Below are 16,241 nucleotides of genomic sequence, written 5' to 3'. Positions count from 1 at the left end.
TTACACGGACTCAGTCAGGGGTGACCTACCAGTGGCTTGTGGAGTGAGGCAGCGTTGTAATATATACTACCACATGAACATGGTGAGTAAATACTTCAGAAATATATGTAGTCTTTTTTACGATAGTTATTCTAGCGGTTTCAGTTGAACCCACTGATAAAAAGCTAATAGTCTTGTACCACGATTTTCTGTTGGAACATTCAAGTTGCAAATGAAACACATGGACAGTAGACCAGTTAAAACCCTCACCTCAATAAACTGACCCAGCCTGTCTCAAGGCACGACATCGTGGGCAACTGATTTAATTTGGCAGTTTGGTTGTTTAAAACCTGAAACCTAACACATTTAATTTTCTTACTCACTGCCCCTGCCAGTTTTCTTTTCAGTTTTATGTGTAAGCCGTGTTAAAATTGTCCGATCGCTAGCTAGAGTTCAACAGGTTCTTCGAGTGGCAGGAAGTTGTCTTAGCCAAAAAATGTGACTTCGTCGATCCATTCTATATTAATTTGATTGTATTGTTTTGAGTTGTGAAAGAGTCAGTATTTGGTAATGAATGAAGTGTGCAAATTATAAGTAATTTGAAGATATTTTTGACGTGTTGTGTGATGTTGATGTCAAGTATGCCTAGTGCACTATTTTTGAACTCACCACCGCTGAGACCGTGTATTTATAGATCTTGCCGACCATAATAGGCTCAACCCCACGTGTACGATCATTGAACTGTCTAATTGTATGCGTCCTAACGGTGGAAATTAATTGTAGAAAATACTGACACTGGCTTCCTTTGTCATATATCTTGCAGGCTGAGCCTATTAGAGTTCTGGTGACCGGTGCTGCTGGGCAGATTGCCTACTCCCTGCTGTTCAGCATTGCCAAGGGAGATGTCTTTGGCAGAGATCAGGTAAAGAAGGGCTTTGTTTACTTGCGTAGCAGACTGTGCTTTATCTAATTAGTAGGTTTAAATGTAGCCTTAGGAGACATGTGTAAGACTGCGACAATCCCAATAAAACAACTATGGCCGTCCCCAGTTTGCCACTTCATAGGTGGGAATATCATTGAACAAACATAGTCACTTTGGGGGTTGATCAGATTTCACATGTGGATCACTCACAGAATCAAACAAATACATATTTAAACAGAGCCTGGTTTGTCCTTGAAGGCAATGAAATGGATCTTGAGCATTTCAAGAGCATTTCACATTTTGTAGTTTGCTACAGTGCAGGCCAATGCCTAAGCAAATTGCATCTTTTCAGTGGATGGCATTAGCTGGTTTACATCATCTCAACATAAAGGGCAAAATTGCATTTACCTTGTGTGCAGTGATCTATTTTGCTTGTGAAATACATATTTAGTCTGTCTTACTCTGTTCTCAGCCCCCATAGTCAACCATTGTCATGTCATATCATGTATACGTGATATTATAAATCATTTTGAGTTGTATTCCTGTAGTTCATTGCAGCATGCCTCATCCCTCATCTCATTTATCTCACAATCCCTACCTCCTTTTCTCCTCCTTTTCTCCTCCTTCCTCCACATTTACCCCCTGTCAGCCAATCTCACTTCTCCTACTGGACATTGCGCCCATGTTGCCAGTCCTGGAGGGTGTTGTCATGGAGCTACAGGACTGTGCCCTTCCACTTCTAAGAGGTAACTATGATGTTATTCATCATGCATGAGCAAACATCTAGGGGAAAGGGAACACATGCCTACGCAATCCCACCATACATACTCTATCTGCTATTGTCGCATCAGCATGTACTGCATACACTTTTTGGGAATTGTGCTCTTTATTTACAACGGTTTCAGATTTGATTGTCATCAAGCCAGCATTAACTTTGATGAGAGAATCTGATATTATAGCAAGTTATAGCACAAGCATTTTGGCAAGTTCCTCCATCTAAAGTATTTTATCGTATTGTGGGTGGATTTATTTTTAACATGGGTCGCCCAAGTGAGATTGGAACCCCCAACTCTGGCAGTGTTAGTGCCACGTCCCACATAGCCATACAGGGCAACCGTTATGCATGTCTTGTGAGTGAAATGGCTTGGTTGTTAACAGAAACTGACCAACTCTTTTTGTCAATCCATCCATGTACTTGATCACAGAGAAAAACATGACATTCTGAGCCCACACCCTTTGAAATGAAGGAGACTGTTGTTATATTTCATATAGGTTTTCAGTCTTTGTCTTGTTACAGTAACCAATGTCACAGCTTTAGTCGTGAGGCGCCACCACGTTCCATCTGCATTGTGACCTGGGATTTTCCTTTGAAATGGCGCCGTCCTTTGCTTTGTTTGGACTGGGGCTGTGAGAGGCCCCTGTATTAACTGACAGTGCGGCAAAGACAATGTTCTTTGCACAGAGCCAATATGGCCCAATACTGGTTGCACATGTGGTCCCCCTCCAAAAGATCTGTTTTATATGTTAGGTATGTATAGTGTTGAAAGGAATATGCCTTGTGAAACACTTTTTGGAAAGCTGTGAATCAGAATAACAATTTGGAAATGTGATAATTACATTAGTATGTGGTTAGACATGACTGGAGTTACATGACTCTTGAAGTTGACCTGCTAATTTACAGAAGTGTTGGAGAATTTGAAGTATTTAACTGTATGGGTACTTAACTGTACAGGAAGACTTGTGTTTAACAAGTGCGTAAAACTATTTGCACAACACAATTAAACTTAAAACAGAACACTGACTGTTGGATGATTTTCATCAAGGAAACTGTCAGAAAATGCACTTTGTGACTTCTTGTTTGCATGTCAAGTGACCATTCATAGTTTTGATTTGTTTTATTTTGTTTTTAATGAAGTTGTCAACTTAGTTTACAAAACTCTGTTCAGGTATTTCAGTGTTTGAAAAGTTGAAAGTGGTTGAAAATTTATTTTTTTGTTTCTTTATCAAGTAAACATCAGGATTTTCAAATGGAGTTTGAATCTAATTCTATTGTTTCCTTAAGACCCTATTGTATCACTATTATATAGATCAATGGGGCTCTGACACAGATCTAGAAATATTGGAATTGGACCTTTACAAGAACTATATATTGAAAACCACGGATAATAAAAATCATGAAGTTTGGGGAAATTTGCAAATTTATGATCTCGCAAGCAAATTTTGATCTCACAAAGCAAAGAAAAATCTCAAAAAAGCAAAGAAAAATCTGACAAGCAAATTTAAAAAAAAAGAGTGGGAATCCTGTTGTTGTTATTGCTGCTGCTGCTGCTGCTGCAGCCATGGGAATGAGGGTTCCTGTTTCTCACAGAAAAAAAGCAAATTTTCCTCTGATGACTCTTCAAATTGAAGGTTTGTGGAGCAGTACTCCGTACTCCACTGCATCCATCAATTTGGGTGTCTCATCTTCTCATTGACGGACAAATTTTGTTGGACATCTCACATTGACAATGGAAATTGTAATTGCTAAATTTATTACTGTATATGTATCTGTGCCCTGTGTATTAAATACGACCTTCAACTTAAAATGTATTCGCTGTATTTGGTCATTGAAATGACTATACATTTTATTCATTGATATATATGTATGTATATATGTATGTAGGGCGGCACGGTGGTGCAGTGGTTGGCATGGTCACCTTGCAGCAGGAGGGTCCTGGGTTCGAGCCCTGGGTAGTCCAACCTTGGGGGTCGTCCCGGGTCATCCTCTATGTGGGGTTTGCATGTTCTCCCTGTGTCTGCGTGGGTTTCCTCCGGGTGCTCCGGTTTCTTCCTTCCACAGTCCAAAGACATGTAGGTCAGGTGAATCGGCCGTACTAAATTGTCCCTAGGTGTGTGTGTGTGTGTGTGTGTGTGTGTGTGTGTGTGTGTGTGTGTGTGTGTGGACCCTGTGATGGACTGGTGGCCTGTCCAGGGTGTCTCCCCGCCTGCCGCCAAATGACTGCTGGGATAGGCTCCAGCATCCCCACGACCCTGAGCAGGATAAGCGGTTTGGATAATGGAATGAAATTGACAAGCAAATTTTGGTCACAGAGGTGGAATGTATACACCATGACTTGAGTTTTTTTCACTCAAAATTTAAAAAAATGACAAGAAACCAACCTGATGTATTTGAAAATGTACATCAGGGGAAATTGTGAAAATGTGTATTGCAGGGCCCAAGAACCTATACCACTGCACATTCCATGTATTGTGTTATATTAACACCACTGACTCACTGTCCCCTCCTACAGAGGTCATCCCTACTGACAAGGAAGAGGTGGCGTTCAAGGACCTTGATGCTGCCATCTTGGTGGGATCAATGCCCAGGAGGGAGGGAATGGAGAGGAAGGACCTGCTGAAAGCCAATGTGGCCATCTTCAAATGTCAAGGAGCTGCCCTGGATAAATACGCTAAAAAAAATGTCAAGGTAAAGACTCAGGCTCTGCTTTTCAAACTCTGTGGGTATAGTTCTACAGCTGTACGTAAACAAAAAGCCACTTAATTAGAGAAAAGAGTAAGCCCTCTTAGACGTTCTCAAGGACTATCTTTTCTGGCACTATTCTAAGATGAATTGCAATGACAAGCTAGATTTTGCTGTAGAAAATTGCAATGGGCATCTACGTTCAGTTGTTGATCTTGATGGGCAACTTGATGGGTGGTTGTGTGCTCTCTTTAAAGGGCTTGTGAAAAAATATATGCATTTGCTGCAAAACAATAATAAGCACCATAATGGGTCATCGTCATATATCCCATGGCTAAAGCATTGCTCTTAATCAAGCTAGAAATTTGACTGTCAACAGACTGTGATTTTTCTCTTTTATCTATCAAACCACAATGAGCAACAGCAGCATTCTGTCTTACTGGCAATGATTCAGGCTTTGATTTAGATCATTTATAATTTACATCTCAGGTGTATTGTTTGTATGTGTTTTCAGGTGCTGGTTGTGGGAAATCCCGCCAACACTAACTGTCTGATTGCGGCAATGTCTGCTCCCTCCATCCCCAAAGAAAACTTCTCTTGTCTCACTCGTCTGGACCATAACAGGGCTCGTGCTCAGGTGTGTGACTTTGTTGTCTATTTATATTTATGTGCTTCCACGTGGGTGCCACAGGGACCATGACCAAGATATGCCTCCTATGAAGAGGAGGGCAAGCAAGCTGCATTGGCTGCTCCTTGGTATACAAGTGACCCAGAAGCTTGCATTTGCTTATTGGAGTTATTGGAGTCACTTGCCGAGGGTTCAAATAATCAGACACCCACTCATTCCATTACTTTCACTAACATGTTTATTATCAATCCTGGCCTTTGTGTCTCTCACTTTGATTTTGCAGGTGGCAATGCGCTGTGGTGTGCCTGCCACCCATGTGAAGAATGTGATAATTTGGGGAAATCACTCTTCTACCCAGTACCCCGACGTTCACCACTGCAAGGTCAACAAGGGCGGCAGTGACCTTGCCTGCTTTGATGCCGTCAAGGACGATGAGTGGCTCAAAGGAGAGTTCATCTCTGTGAGTTGATGTCATTCACTGTCACTTATCAGTTTGAGGGACATTGCTCCATTATGTTCCTCCCTGGGTTACTGTAGTTGTGGAAAATTTGGGGGAAAAAAAGGCATGAAATGTGTGAAAACTGATTGTTCATGACACTGATGGTTAATTATGAAGAAATAGCAATCTAAATAAACAACTTTCTTAATTGGCGAAGTCCCAATTGACAGTTGTAGCCAGTCAAAATAACACTTAAGACCTTCAAATCCAAATTTTCAACAAGCATTGTTACATTTCAGCTGAGCGACCAATAAATGTTGATCGTGAAAACTGTACAATTTGTGAATGCATTAGCTGTGGAAATCATGTTTTTTTTAAAAGTGCCAAATAATCAGTTTGTTGAGCCAGAAAGTGCTTCATTTCTTCTTCTCATGTTCACAATTTCCCCATTTTTCACTTTTGCTGATCCACTCTTCCTGTTTTCCAGACAGTACAGCTGAGGGGAGCTGCAGTCATTAAGGCCAGGAAGCTGTCCAGTGCCATGTCTGCAGCCAAGGCCATCTGTGACCACATGAGGGACATTTGGTCAGGCACTCTTGAGGTGAGCAACAAGGCCAATACCTCCTTACTGCCCTTTATCAAGGAAGGACTGGCTATATGTTGGCTAAGCTGGAACAAATAATGTGGAATGCCCGACTTCTTTTAGCTGTACACTGTTGCTCCTTAACATGTGAGCAGACTCTATTCATGGGAAAGAATGCATGCAGTACAATCCTGAGACAAAGTGGATTCAAGATGCACCAACACAACTTTTTCAATTCCAGTACCAACTCCAAACACTGAATTTAAACATATACAGTCCTAATGATGTTTGTGAAAAATGTAGACATAACTTATCATTTAGTTGTAAGTAAGTAAATGAGTAAGTGGCCGTTTGTCTCTAGGCCGTTTGCCTAGAGACAAACAACCTAGTTGTATGGTGTTTGTCTCTAGGCACCAGAGGGCAGTTAGTAATTTTTTTCCCCCTCCTTGTCATTTAGGGAGAATACATCTCTATGGGCGTCTTCTCCTCTGGAAATCCCTATGGCATCCCTGAAAACCTTGTCTACTCATTCCCTGTCCAGATCAAGGTATGACAAGCCTGAAGGGGCTTAACTGCGACAACACATGCTCATACTATTCCACTCTCAAGCAATAAAAAATAACACTGCTTATTTTTTATTCACAGTAGGGTGTGGACAGCAAGCAGTACTTTGAAAAAGACAGTGTCTGTAGTCTTTTTAGAGCCGTGTAAAACGAGTTGCTTTCTCTTTTGAATCAAATCATAATGAGGAGATGGAACCTCACTTTATGTTCACTCTATATAGGCAGGAGATAGTACAAAATGCACTCAATTTCCTACAGAATGCTGCAGCCGGGATTATAACTGGTGGAAAATGGAGAGGTCATATATGCCCACTTTATAGGTGCTACATTAGTTGCCGATTTCAAGATTAGACTGATCAGTTTTAAAGCATTGCTATGTCTCACCCCTAGCTACACAACGCACTTTATTTCTAATGAGTATGAGTGTAGCATGATTTTTTTTTTCCATCAGTGTCCCCAGAGTATGAAAATGTGCTGCCAGGGCAACCTGAGCCCCCTAATACAGCATCATCCTTCAAACTTACAGATTTGTGTTGTTTTGATATTTCTATCTTGATAATCTTGCATTTTTATAATGTATTTTCTTTTTCTTTCTCTCATTTTGTCTCCAAGGTATTTTACTAACATTTCAAATTACTTTTTTTAAATACATTTTGTAAGCTCTGCTTTTAAGTGTTACATCAAATATTAACTACAACAAATAATTTTTTTGTTTCCTCAGGACAAGTCCTGGAAGATTGTTGATGGCCTGGCTATAAACGACTTCTCCAGACAGAAGATGGACGCCACAGCTTCAGAGCTGATAGAGGAGAGAGACACAGCTGTGGACTTTCTGAGTGCTTGACTAAACTCAATGGGGCCGACCGACAAGCCCAACGCTGAACCTCCAAACGCACGCCTATGAGAAACCACTCCACCCTCTCTGCAGTTTTCTGTTTGTGTCTATGTGTGTGTGTGTGTGTGTGTGTGAGTATGAGTGTAAGTCTAGTGAAATTTGTCACAAACTGTGTTTAACTGAACCCTTACTGAAGGGGGGCATTACTTCAACAATAACAAAAACAAAAAAAAAAATGGAGGATTGTTACAAGTAGTCAATGGCAACGCGCTGTCTACAATCACTGAGACGGTTAAACTTTCAAGGTCAAAACATAATATTTAGTCATTTTTAGTCATGTTGGTTTTAGATGGGTTTACATTACCAAGTTAAATAAAGGCAAAGTGTGTAAGAAAATACATCGTCAGGCATTATGTATATCTAGTGCATATGCTGCAAGGTTTTGTCAACGGCATTGATTGTGGTTATCAGTCACAATGACACAATTCTGCCACACGGTGGTAGCAATCACCTCAACGTCAGGGGCGCTTTATGCAACGTACGTTTGAACACTCATGTTAAGACCCAGTCATAAACAGGATTTTTGAAAGCATGTGGGATTTACTAGTACATGGGGATACGGAAGCGATAATCCCCTTCCTGGCTGCCTGTAGCCAGATATACTTGACACGGAATGCTAATAGTAACCTGCTAACGTGAGGCGTTATGCTTGGTTTATCGTCTTAAATCAGGTTTACACAAGCCTCCAAATTGTTCGCGTACGAACCCGATTCACACATATAGTTTACGTTTTCTCTGAAAAATGACGGCGCGACTGTCCGCCAAAACAACCGATGTTAATAAATTGACCTAGTTGATCCTGATCTCAATTCGGCTTTGTGTTTCGACCGATTTCTTGCGCCGTACTTGTATTTTCAGCGATACCAACCCGGAAGTGGCGAGATATACTACGTCGTCGCTCCGGACGTGGCAAAAACTTGTTGGTCCGGTTCCTTGCACTGTGATGCAAAGCAGCGTTTTTATTGGCTGGCGCACTCGCGCGAGCTTCCCATTCGTCATTTCGGTGTATATTCCCTTTAACAAGTCGTATAGCGAAGTCAATGAGCTACCTTTTTATTGACAAACGATTTTTTAAAAATGGGATTATGTTTAGCACAAACAGAAAACTTTAACATTAAAAATCTGTAAATCATTTTTTTTCTGGTCGGGTCTCCGGGGTTTGTGGTCATCAGACCAACACCAGGCCGCCCCCTCGACTTTTCTTCCGCCAGCATCCTACAGTCACACAGTAAGAAAATCGCTAAAGCAAAATTTGCAATAAGTGATGAGTTGGTGGGTAAATTCGCTGTCTGTCATTGACTTGCCTGTCTAACATTCTCCATTTAACAAATACGTGGTGGGATAATCTCACGGTTACTGTTGTGTGCTTTCCTCGACTGGTACAACGCCACGCCACGCTTATTGAAAACGATCATTCGTCCATTTAATGTCAACGACACGCTGTTTTTACTCTTCTGCTGTTGACCCCCAAGAGTTGCAACGCATTTGAATCTGATTTTGTATGTAAAGCGCAAAAAAACCCCACTGCAATGTTTCTTGGCGATATCTGTCGTTTTTTCCGCAGTCTGCATTCTGCTAAATTGCTGATCAGTCGGGTTATGCGCATACAATAAGAGCGCCGATGCATGGTTGGAAATCAAGCGTGTGCAACCCCAAACCCCACACTGTGGTATTTAAAAACACCGTGTCAATGGCATGCGTGGCGGATACATGAATGAGGGGGCGAGGCAAAAGATTGAGTAGAAGTTGGAGACAAATAAAAACCCGTGACGTGGTTCGATCTGGGAGGAGAGGCAGACCACTAAGGCTATAAAGTAAAAAAAATAAATAAAAAAACGACTTGTTCTGATACGGCTCAGTGTAGTAGGGACTGGCCCGTATCCAGACGGATCAAGGTGATGGAGTGAATGCACTTCATTTTTGGCTGTTAACTTAAACGACAGAAGGCGAGGATGTTTTACTGTTTGAGGCGATGGTTCTATCCTCGGTGCAGGACTTCACAGGAATGAATGACCATTTGGGAGTTGACCCCAGCAAAACTTGCTAGGAACGTGTGTAGTTCGTGATACTTAAGTTTTGCGTTACTTATATTTCGTACCAGCTCTGGTGTTTTTCTTTCTTTCTTTTTTATTTTATTCTAGTTTTGTTCATTAGATAGACATAATTAGATTACTATCTGAATATCGGGACTTCTAAAACATGGCAGTTTATGTTGAAGGTAAGTGGTGTTGCAAAATGGCATTTATAGTCTTATCCTCCTAAATGTGATGACTTGCGGGCTTGTGTGGTTTAAAAGTAAAGGAAACCCCTGATTCCAGCCTTGTTTCGTTTTTCCAACAGAGGCCCAATGTCTGTGCGATACTGCACAATATAAAGTGTGGGCTACTGTATACATATATAGCCAGCCTGTTCCAGGTCTAAGTTACTTTCCTAGTTTATTTTAACACCCTTTCTTTTTAGCATATCTGTCAGTCAACATCTATCTGTACTTTGGAACATTTGTTGTTAGATATCCTCTACTGGTTGATAAGGATCCATCCCGGCAGCTCTCGGGCTGTTGCCACTGACGTAACGTTTACAGCGTGCATCCTGTTCCTGTCGTCCACACTTGGTTAATTTTCACCAAAAAGTGCAGTCTAACTGATAACAACATAGTTAGAAAATGGTGCTCTTGGGTAACCAGCCGTTTCCACTGGTTTGCCAGTTAACGAGACTTCTTGGGGGTCAGCTAGATCCCCAAGTAATCTCGTGGATGTTCATTTCCCACTCTGATGATGACAGTTGAAAGTTTGGAGACACCTTGGATGTAAACCTATTCCCTGCTCTGACCAGGTCTTACTAGGGCTGCTGGGCCGATCCATGTTGATTCGGGTGTGATCGCAGCATTCTGGGTTTGAATCTGCCTCGGACCTTTGCTGTTTGACTTCCCTTCTCCCCTCTCCCTTTATTTTGTTTTCTTTTCCCTGCCATGTTATTTAATTGGCCACAAGTTGTCTTAAAAAAGGGGAATCAGGTATCATAGGTCTAACTCCAAAGCTCTTTTATATAGCTGTGCTGCCCATCAATAATAAAGAGAACAGTATTCCTTTTCTTTCTTTCTTTCTTTCTTTCTTTCTTTCTTTCTTTCTTTCTTTCTTTCTTTCTTTCTTTCTTTCTTTCTTTCTTTCTTTCTTTCTTTCTTTCTTTCTTTCTTTTTTTAATAGAGCAGGCTTCTCATATGTTTTGGCGAATACTTCAGCAAAGTTAGTTGGCTGTTGGCAGTTTTTATCTTAATTGGCTGTCAGCCAGCACAGTATTGTGCTGGTATGGGATCTCCACGGAAAGAGGAGGCTGATTCTCTCTCTCTCTCTCTCTCTCTCTCTCTCTCTCTCTCTCTCTCTCTCTCTCTCTCTCTCTCTCTCTCTCTCTTTCTCTCTCGCTCATTAAGTATCTCTCACACTCCAACCATCCTTGATTCTTGTTCCATCATTTGATCATCAGCAACACACGCAACTTCTGTCATGCTGTAGTCCTGGTGAGGGTCCTGCCAAGCTGTGCTGTGCCCTTGTGATCAGAATAGATCAGTTACATCTCATGCTGGCTCTCAGAGCAGTGTTCAAACTCTATGATGATTTAAGATTATTTTAGTGTGTTTTTTTTGTTTTGTTTTTTGTGAGCAGTTTTAGGTGGTGTGCCTGGCTGATAAATGCTGAGCTATTTTTTATTTATACCTTTTTATTAAACAAGGTGAAGATTTTGGGATCAGCAACACCCTGCTTACACCGAGCCACCTAGTACAAGCAGTTTTCTACTGATGGTTTATGAGCAGTTCCATTGGTGTTGTCAGGGAGCAAGTGCCTTGCTAAAGGGCACTAGTATGTTAAGTGTGAATGAAGGTTTTCATTCAAGCCAAATACCACACCAGTGGATTACACTGAGTAGCTAGTGTCTAATTGAAGGCATGTTAACTAGGAAAACCAGCTGGCATTTAGTGTTTGGTTGGGATTAATGTCTTTCTGGTCATAGTACTTGAGGGAAAAGTATTTAAATTTTATAACTACTGATGAGGAAGAGGCATGGTATTCTATTTTTGCTTATTTGTGAGGATAACTATAAATACATACGGATGTAGAGCTGGCCTCTGGAACCAGATGTTTATACCCACCGGTGTGGGATCAAATCCCACCAGTTTTTTCTGACATCTGTCATTCTGATGAAGGAAAATATACTAAGTGGACAGCATGGCTCAGGAGGTAGAGCGGGTCTACTCGTAATCGGAAGGTTCCTGGTTGGATTCCCAGCTTCTCCAGAGAGCCTGTCGAAAGTGTCCTTGAGCAAGACACTGAACCCCTAACTGCTCCTGATGAGCAGGTTGGCACCTTGCATGGTAGCCTCCGCCATTAGTGTATGAATGTGTGTGAATGGGTGAATGTGAGGCATACATTGTAAAGACACTATAATACATATATAGTATATATTGTATATATGTATATTATGCATATATACATAAATATATTGTACATTATAATTCTGTTATCCTCTTTCAATGTTGTATTCTGTAAATTGTGTAAACTCAATGTACATTGCATGTTGTCTATCTTGGGAGAGGGATTCCTCCTCTGTTGCTCTCCCTGAGGTTTCTTCCTAATTTTTCTCCCTGTTAAAGGTTTTTTTTTGTTTGTTTTTTTTGTTTAGGGAGTTGTTACTTATCCGATGCGAGGGTCGAAGGACAGGATGCCGTGTTGCTGTAAAGTCTCTTGAGGCAAACTTGTGATATGGGGCTATACAAATAAAATTGACTTGACTTGACTTAAAGTGCTATGAATGGTCAGTAGACTATAAATGCAGCACATTTGCCATTTAAGTGGGAGAGGACCTGGTCTTGTAACCTTTTTTTTTTTTTGGACCCCCCCCCCCCTTTTCTCCCCAATTGTACTTGGCCAATTAACCCACTCTTCCGAGCTGTCCCGGTCGCTGCTCCACCCCCTCTGCCAATCCGGGGAGGGCTGCAGACTACCACATGCCTCCTCTGATACATATGGAGTCGCCAGCCGCTTCTTTCCACCTGACAGTGAGGAGTTTCACCAGGGGAACGTAGTGTGTTGGAGGATCACACTATTCCCCCCAGTCCCCCCCCCCCGAACAGGTGACCCGACGAACCAGAGGAGGTGCTAGTACAGCAACCAGGACACATACCCCCATCCAGCTTCCCACCCGCAGGCATGGCCAATTGTGTCTGTAGGGATGCCCGACCAAGCCAGAGGTAACACGGGAATTCAAACTGGTAATCCCCATGTTGGTAGGCAACAGAATAGACCGCTACGCCACCCAGATGCCCAGTCTCGTAATCTTGAACACACAATCAGTGGCTGTCTTTTACAGGTGCTGATTGTGGGATTGCACAATCAGCACAAGTTTGCAAGTCATCCATAAGTTGTTTTCTTTTGTCCATAACCGATTTATTGTCACTGCAGGCAAATCTGTTGGCAGTTAATATTGATGTTAATGGAGCCAGATAATCATGCTCACATGTGCAGTCCCCGGGTTTAAAATGGCAAGAACGACCACATTTTGAACCAAGTGGAGGTGGCAGAAATGTGTTGGTCCATTTTTTTCCCCCCTTGTGACTATGTAATCTCTAAAATCCAGCCTTCTCATGCAAGCTTCTTCTCCACTTTTACACTGAAGTTGGCTTGGTTTAGGAAATTGTGACGATATGAATCAAAACTTTTGAGTCATCTTAAGTCACCTGACATGCTTGTTTATTTCTGATGATTTCGAAAATATTCTCCATTATTCCCTCAGTTTCACCTCTTCTGTTTTACAAAATCATGTCCTAAACTGAATTTGCATCAACACACTGTACCATTTTACTGTTAACTTTTCTATAAATTCCCTTATAGTCCCATTAATGATCTTTTTTTTTTGTCTAAATGTGTTTTCTGTAATTCTGTTTGAATCAGCATCTCTATCACTCAGACATGAAAATCACGACAACAAATCAAAGCAATTGAGGACAAACGATAGAATTGAAAGGTAGCAGATACACAGCACATCCTTCCACATCCATATCGTACGCTGTTCCAATACTGTAGGAGACAAGACGTTGTTTAAAACACCTCCTGATGTGTCCTTCAGCTGAGAATGCACTTGTGTCCTACCCAGGATTTAATTTTGGTTGTGATCACACCCAAAATCTGACCTCATTAAAAAAAAAAAAACACGGCGACTGACGCGCCGACATTAATGAAAGAAACCTAAAGCATTAAATTGCTTGATTTAGCAGAAAGGATGTGTTCACAATATATTATAATTACATTAAGCTTGGTGATTTAAATCCCTCATTTGCCAGGATTGCAGGCATTAATTGAAAATGTTTTATTCTAGTCTTATGGTCTACAAGAGTCAAATTTGTGGCATATTAATTTAGTAGTGGAGGTTGAGTGTATTGAACAAGCAGACTGCTGTGTATTGTGGGTTTGGACTCAGTCAGTTATGAATGGGCCACTTCATCAACAGTCAATGTCTATTTTTGATGGCTGAATAGCACTTTCGTTCACCCAATACTCTCCCACTTTTCCTTGCTTCCTCTTTCTCCTCCCATCCCACGATACCGCTCACCTCCCCCAAGATACTTCCAGGTAGGAGACGAGTGGTAAATGTGGGAGGAGAGGAGCAGTGGAGAAGAATTTTGGGACACAACCAAACACGATGAAATGCTCCTTCAGATGAAACGAACATTCAGATGTGTCTCTACAGATTCAATTTGTAAGCGCTGACCTGCTTGAGTTGCCTCAAGCGAAGGAGTTCAAGTCTCTCAGGGTCTTGTTCATGAGTGAGGGTAGGCTGGAGCGGGAGATTGACAGGCTTAGTGCAGTATCAGCAGTAATGTGGACATTGTATCGGACCGTTGTGGTGAAGAGGGAGCTGAGCCGGAAGGCAAAGCTCTCAATTTACCGATTAATCTTCGTTCCAACCCTCACCTATGGTCATGAACTTTGGGTAGTGACCGAAAGGGTGAAATCGCTGATACAAGCGGCTGAAATTCCTCCGTAGGGTGTCACCTTAGGGTGGGGAGCTCAGACAGCCGGAGGGAGCTCGGAGTAGAGCCGCTGTTGCTTTGCGTAGAAAGGAGCCAGTTGAGGTGGTTCGGGCATCCGATTAGGATGCCTCCCGGGCGCCTTCCTTTGGAGGTTTTCTGTGCATGGCCAACTGGGAGGAGACCCTGGGGTAGACCCAGAACTCACTGGAGGGACTACATGTCCAATCTGGCCTGGGAATGCCTTGGGATCCCCCAGGAGGAGCTGGAGGGCATTGCTGGGGAGAGGGATGTCTGGAGTGCCCTACTTAGCTTGCTGCCACCGCGACCCGATCCCGGAAAAGTGTCTGATGATAAATGAATGAATTAATGACCTGTTTGTACTAATTACATGCACTTGATGTTTGACTGAAAGGAAGGCGTTTACAATCATAGGCCATAGAGAGAGCCATCTGTATGCAGGCTTTCATTTCAACCAAATTCAGATGGATCACAGTTAGTTGTCCCCCAACCCCTACACATGACTGTGGTTGCAAGGTGAGCTGATTAGTGAAAAAAGGTGGTGTAGTTTTTGGTTGGAGGATTACAGGATACACATGTTTGAGGGTTACTGCACCAGTTTGTGTAAATTAAGCAAGAATTAAAACTGTGACTGCACTGGGCTATAGTTCAGTATTAGCAGTGGAGCATGAGCAACACACACACTTTAAATACTTTATTTGTCTCCACTGAGTTAAATTAGGACTGTACTGCATACAGAATTACAATATTCCAGAGGTTCAATATCATGTAAGGACTAATAGGCATACAGTACCATTTCATCATATGGTCTGGCCATACATTATTGTTGCTGTTGTTGTTACTACACTTGCTTACACATTTTGAGTCAGTAGACAAATATTGAATATTAAACATAATACATGTAAGGACTCAAAGAATACTGAACATTATTTCTACACCCTCCACAATGTCAAGTCAATTTTATTTGTATAGCCCTATATCTGCATTGAAAGTCTAGATAGCATTAGGTTGAACAACATTTGCATGCAACTTGTTTCGCTCCATTGCTTTTAATATGTGATGTGTCATTGCATATTATGCTAGTACAATAGAAGAAATGCAACTTCTTTTTTTCTTTTTCCCCCCCTTTTTCTCCCCAATTGTACTTGGCCAATTACCCTATTTTCCGAGCTGTCCCGGTTGCTGCTCCACCCCCTCTGCTGATCCGGGGAGGGCTGCACACTACCACCACATGTCTCTTCCAATACATGTGGAGTCGACAGCCGCTTCTTTTCACCTGACAGCGAGGAATTTTGCCAGGGAGACGTAGCTGGTGGGAGGATCACAGTATTCCCCCCCAGTCCCCCCTCCCCCCAAACAGGCGCCCCAACCAACCAGAGGACGCACTAGTGCAGCGACCAGGACACATACCCACATCCGGCTTCCCACCCGCAGACACGGCCAATTGTGTCTGTGGAGACGCCCGACCAAGCCGGAAGGTAACACAGGGACTGGCGATCTCCATGTTGGTAGGCAACGGAATAGACCACCACGTCACCTGGACGCCCTGCAACTTCTATTTTTAACTACATTTACAATGTCTTCCTAATCATGGGCTGCACCTACATACAGCGAGGAACACCCTTTGAGTGTTATTGCATTAATAAGAGTTTCTCTTGTGGACATTGGATTAGAGACATTGACAGCTTACATAGTATCACAGTACATACAACACCCACACAGTCGATACAACA

At 42.1% G+C, this 16,241-nt stretch overlaps 2 protein-coding genes across 3 annotated transcripts in view; both read left to right on the top strand.

The window, feature by feature from the left end:
* Positions 1–19: 19 nt before the first annotated feature.
* Positions 20–7,805, top strand: LOC130122786 (malate dehydrogenase, cytoplasmic-like). Its single transcript, XM_056291805.1, has 9 exons — positions 20–82; positions 803–901; positions 1,551–1,647; positions 4,192–4,367; positions 4,876–4,998; positions 5,273–5,449; positions 5,916–6,029; positions 6,469–6,558; positions 7,296–7,805. Exons 1-9 carry the CDS (start codon positions 74–76, stop codon positions 7,416–7,418), a joined length of 1,008 nt encoding a protein of 335 aa, XP_056147780.1. The 5' UTR covers positions 20–73; the 3' UTR covers positions 7,419–7,805.
* Positions 7,806–8,618: 813 nt separating this feature from the next.
* ugp2b (UDP-glucose pyrophosphorylase 2b) overlaps positions 8,619–16,241 on the top strand; it is a 73,239-nt gene continuing 65,616 nt past the window's right edge. The window contains exon 1 of one of the 2 annotated variants that reach the window (XM_056291802.1): positions 8,619–8,697. Coding sequence is in view for 1 of the 2 variants with exons in the window: in XM_056291801.1 (XP_056147776.1) it covers positions 9,669–9,687 (19 nt within the window). In the remaining variant the exon portion in view is untranslated. Of the gene's footprint in view, positions 8,698–9,333; positions 9,688–16,241 lie in introns of those variants that run through there. The other variant, XM_056291801.1, reaches the window with a different exon arrangement.

Source organism: Lampris incognitus, chromosome 13, assembly GCF_029633865.1.
Source record: "Lampris incognitus isolate fLamInc1 chromosome 13, fLamInc1.hap2, whole genome shotgun sequence".
Classification (NCBI taxonomy): domain Eukaryota; kingdom Metazoa; phylum Chordata; class Actinopteri; order Lampriformes; family Lampridae; genus Lampris; species Lampris incognitus.
Note: the sequence above shows the minus strand (reverse complement) of the source record. Positions and strands in the feature narration are given on the sequence as shown.

Coding starts and splice junctions, on each gene's coding strand:
- LOC130122786 (XM_056291805.1), top strand. Junction 902..1,550: donor ATGTCTTTGGCAGAGATCAG/GTAAAGAAGGGC, acceptor ACCCCCTGTCAG/CCAATCTCACTTCTCCTACT. Junction 1,648..4,191: donor TGCCCTTCCACTTCTAAGAG/GTAACTATGATG, acceptor CCCCTCCTACAG/AGGTCATCCCTACTGACAAG.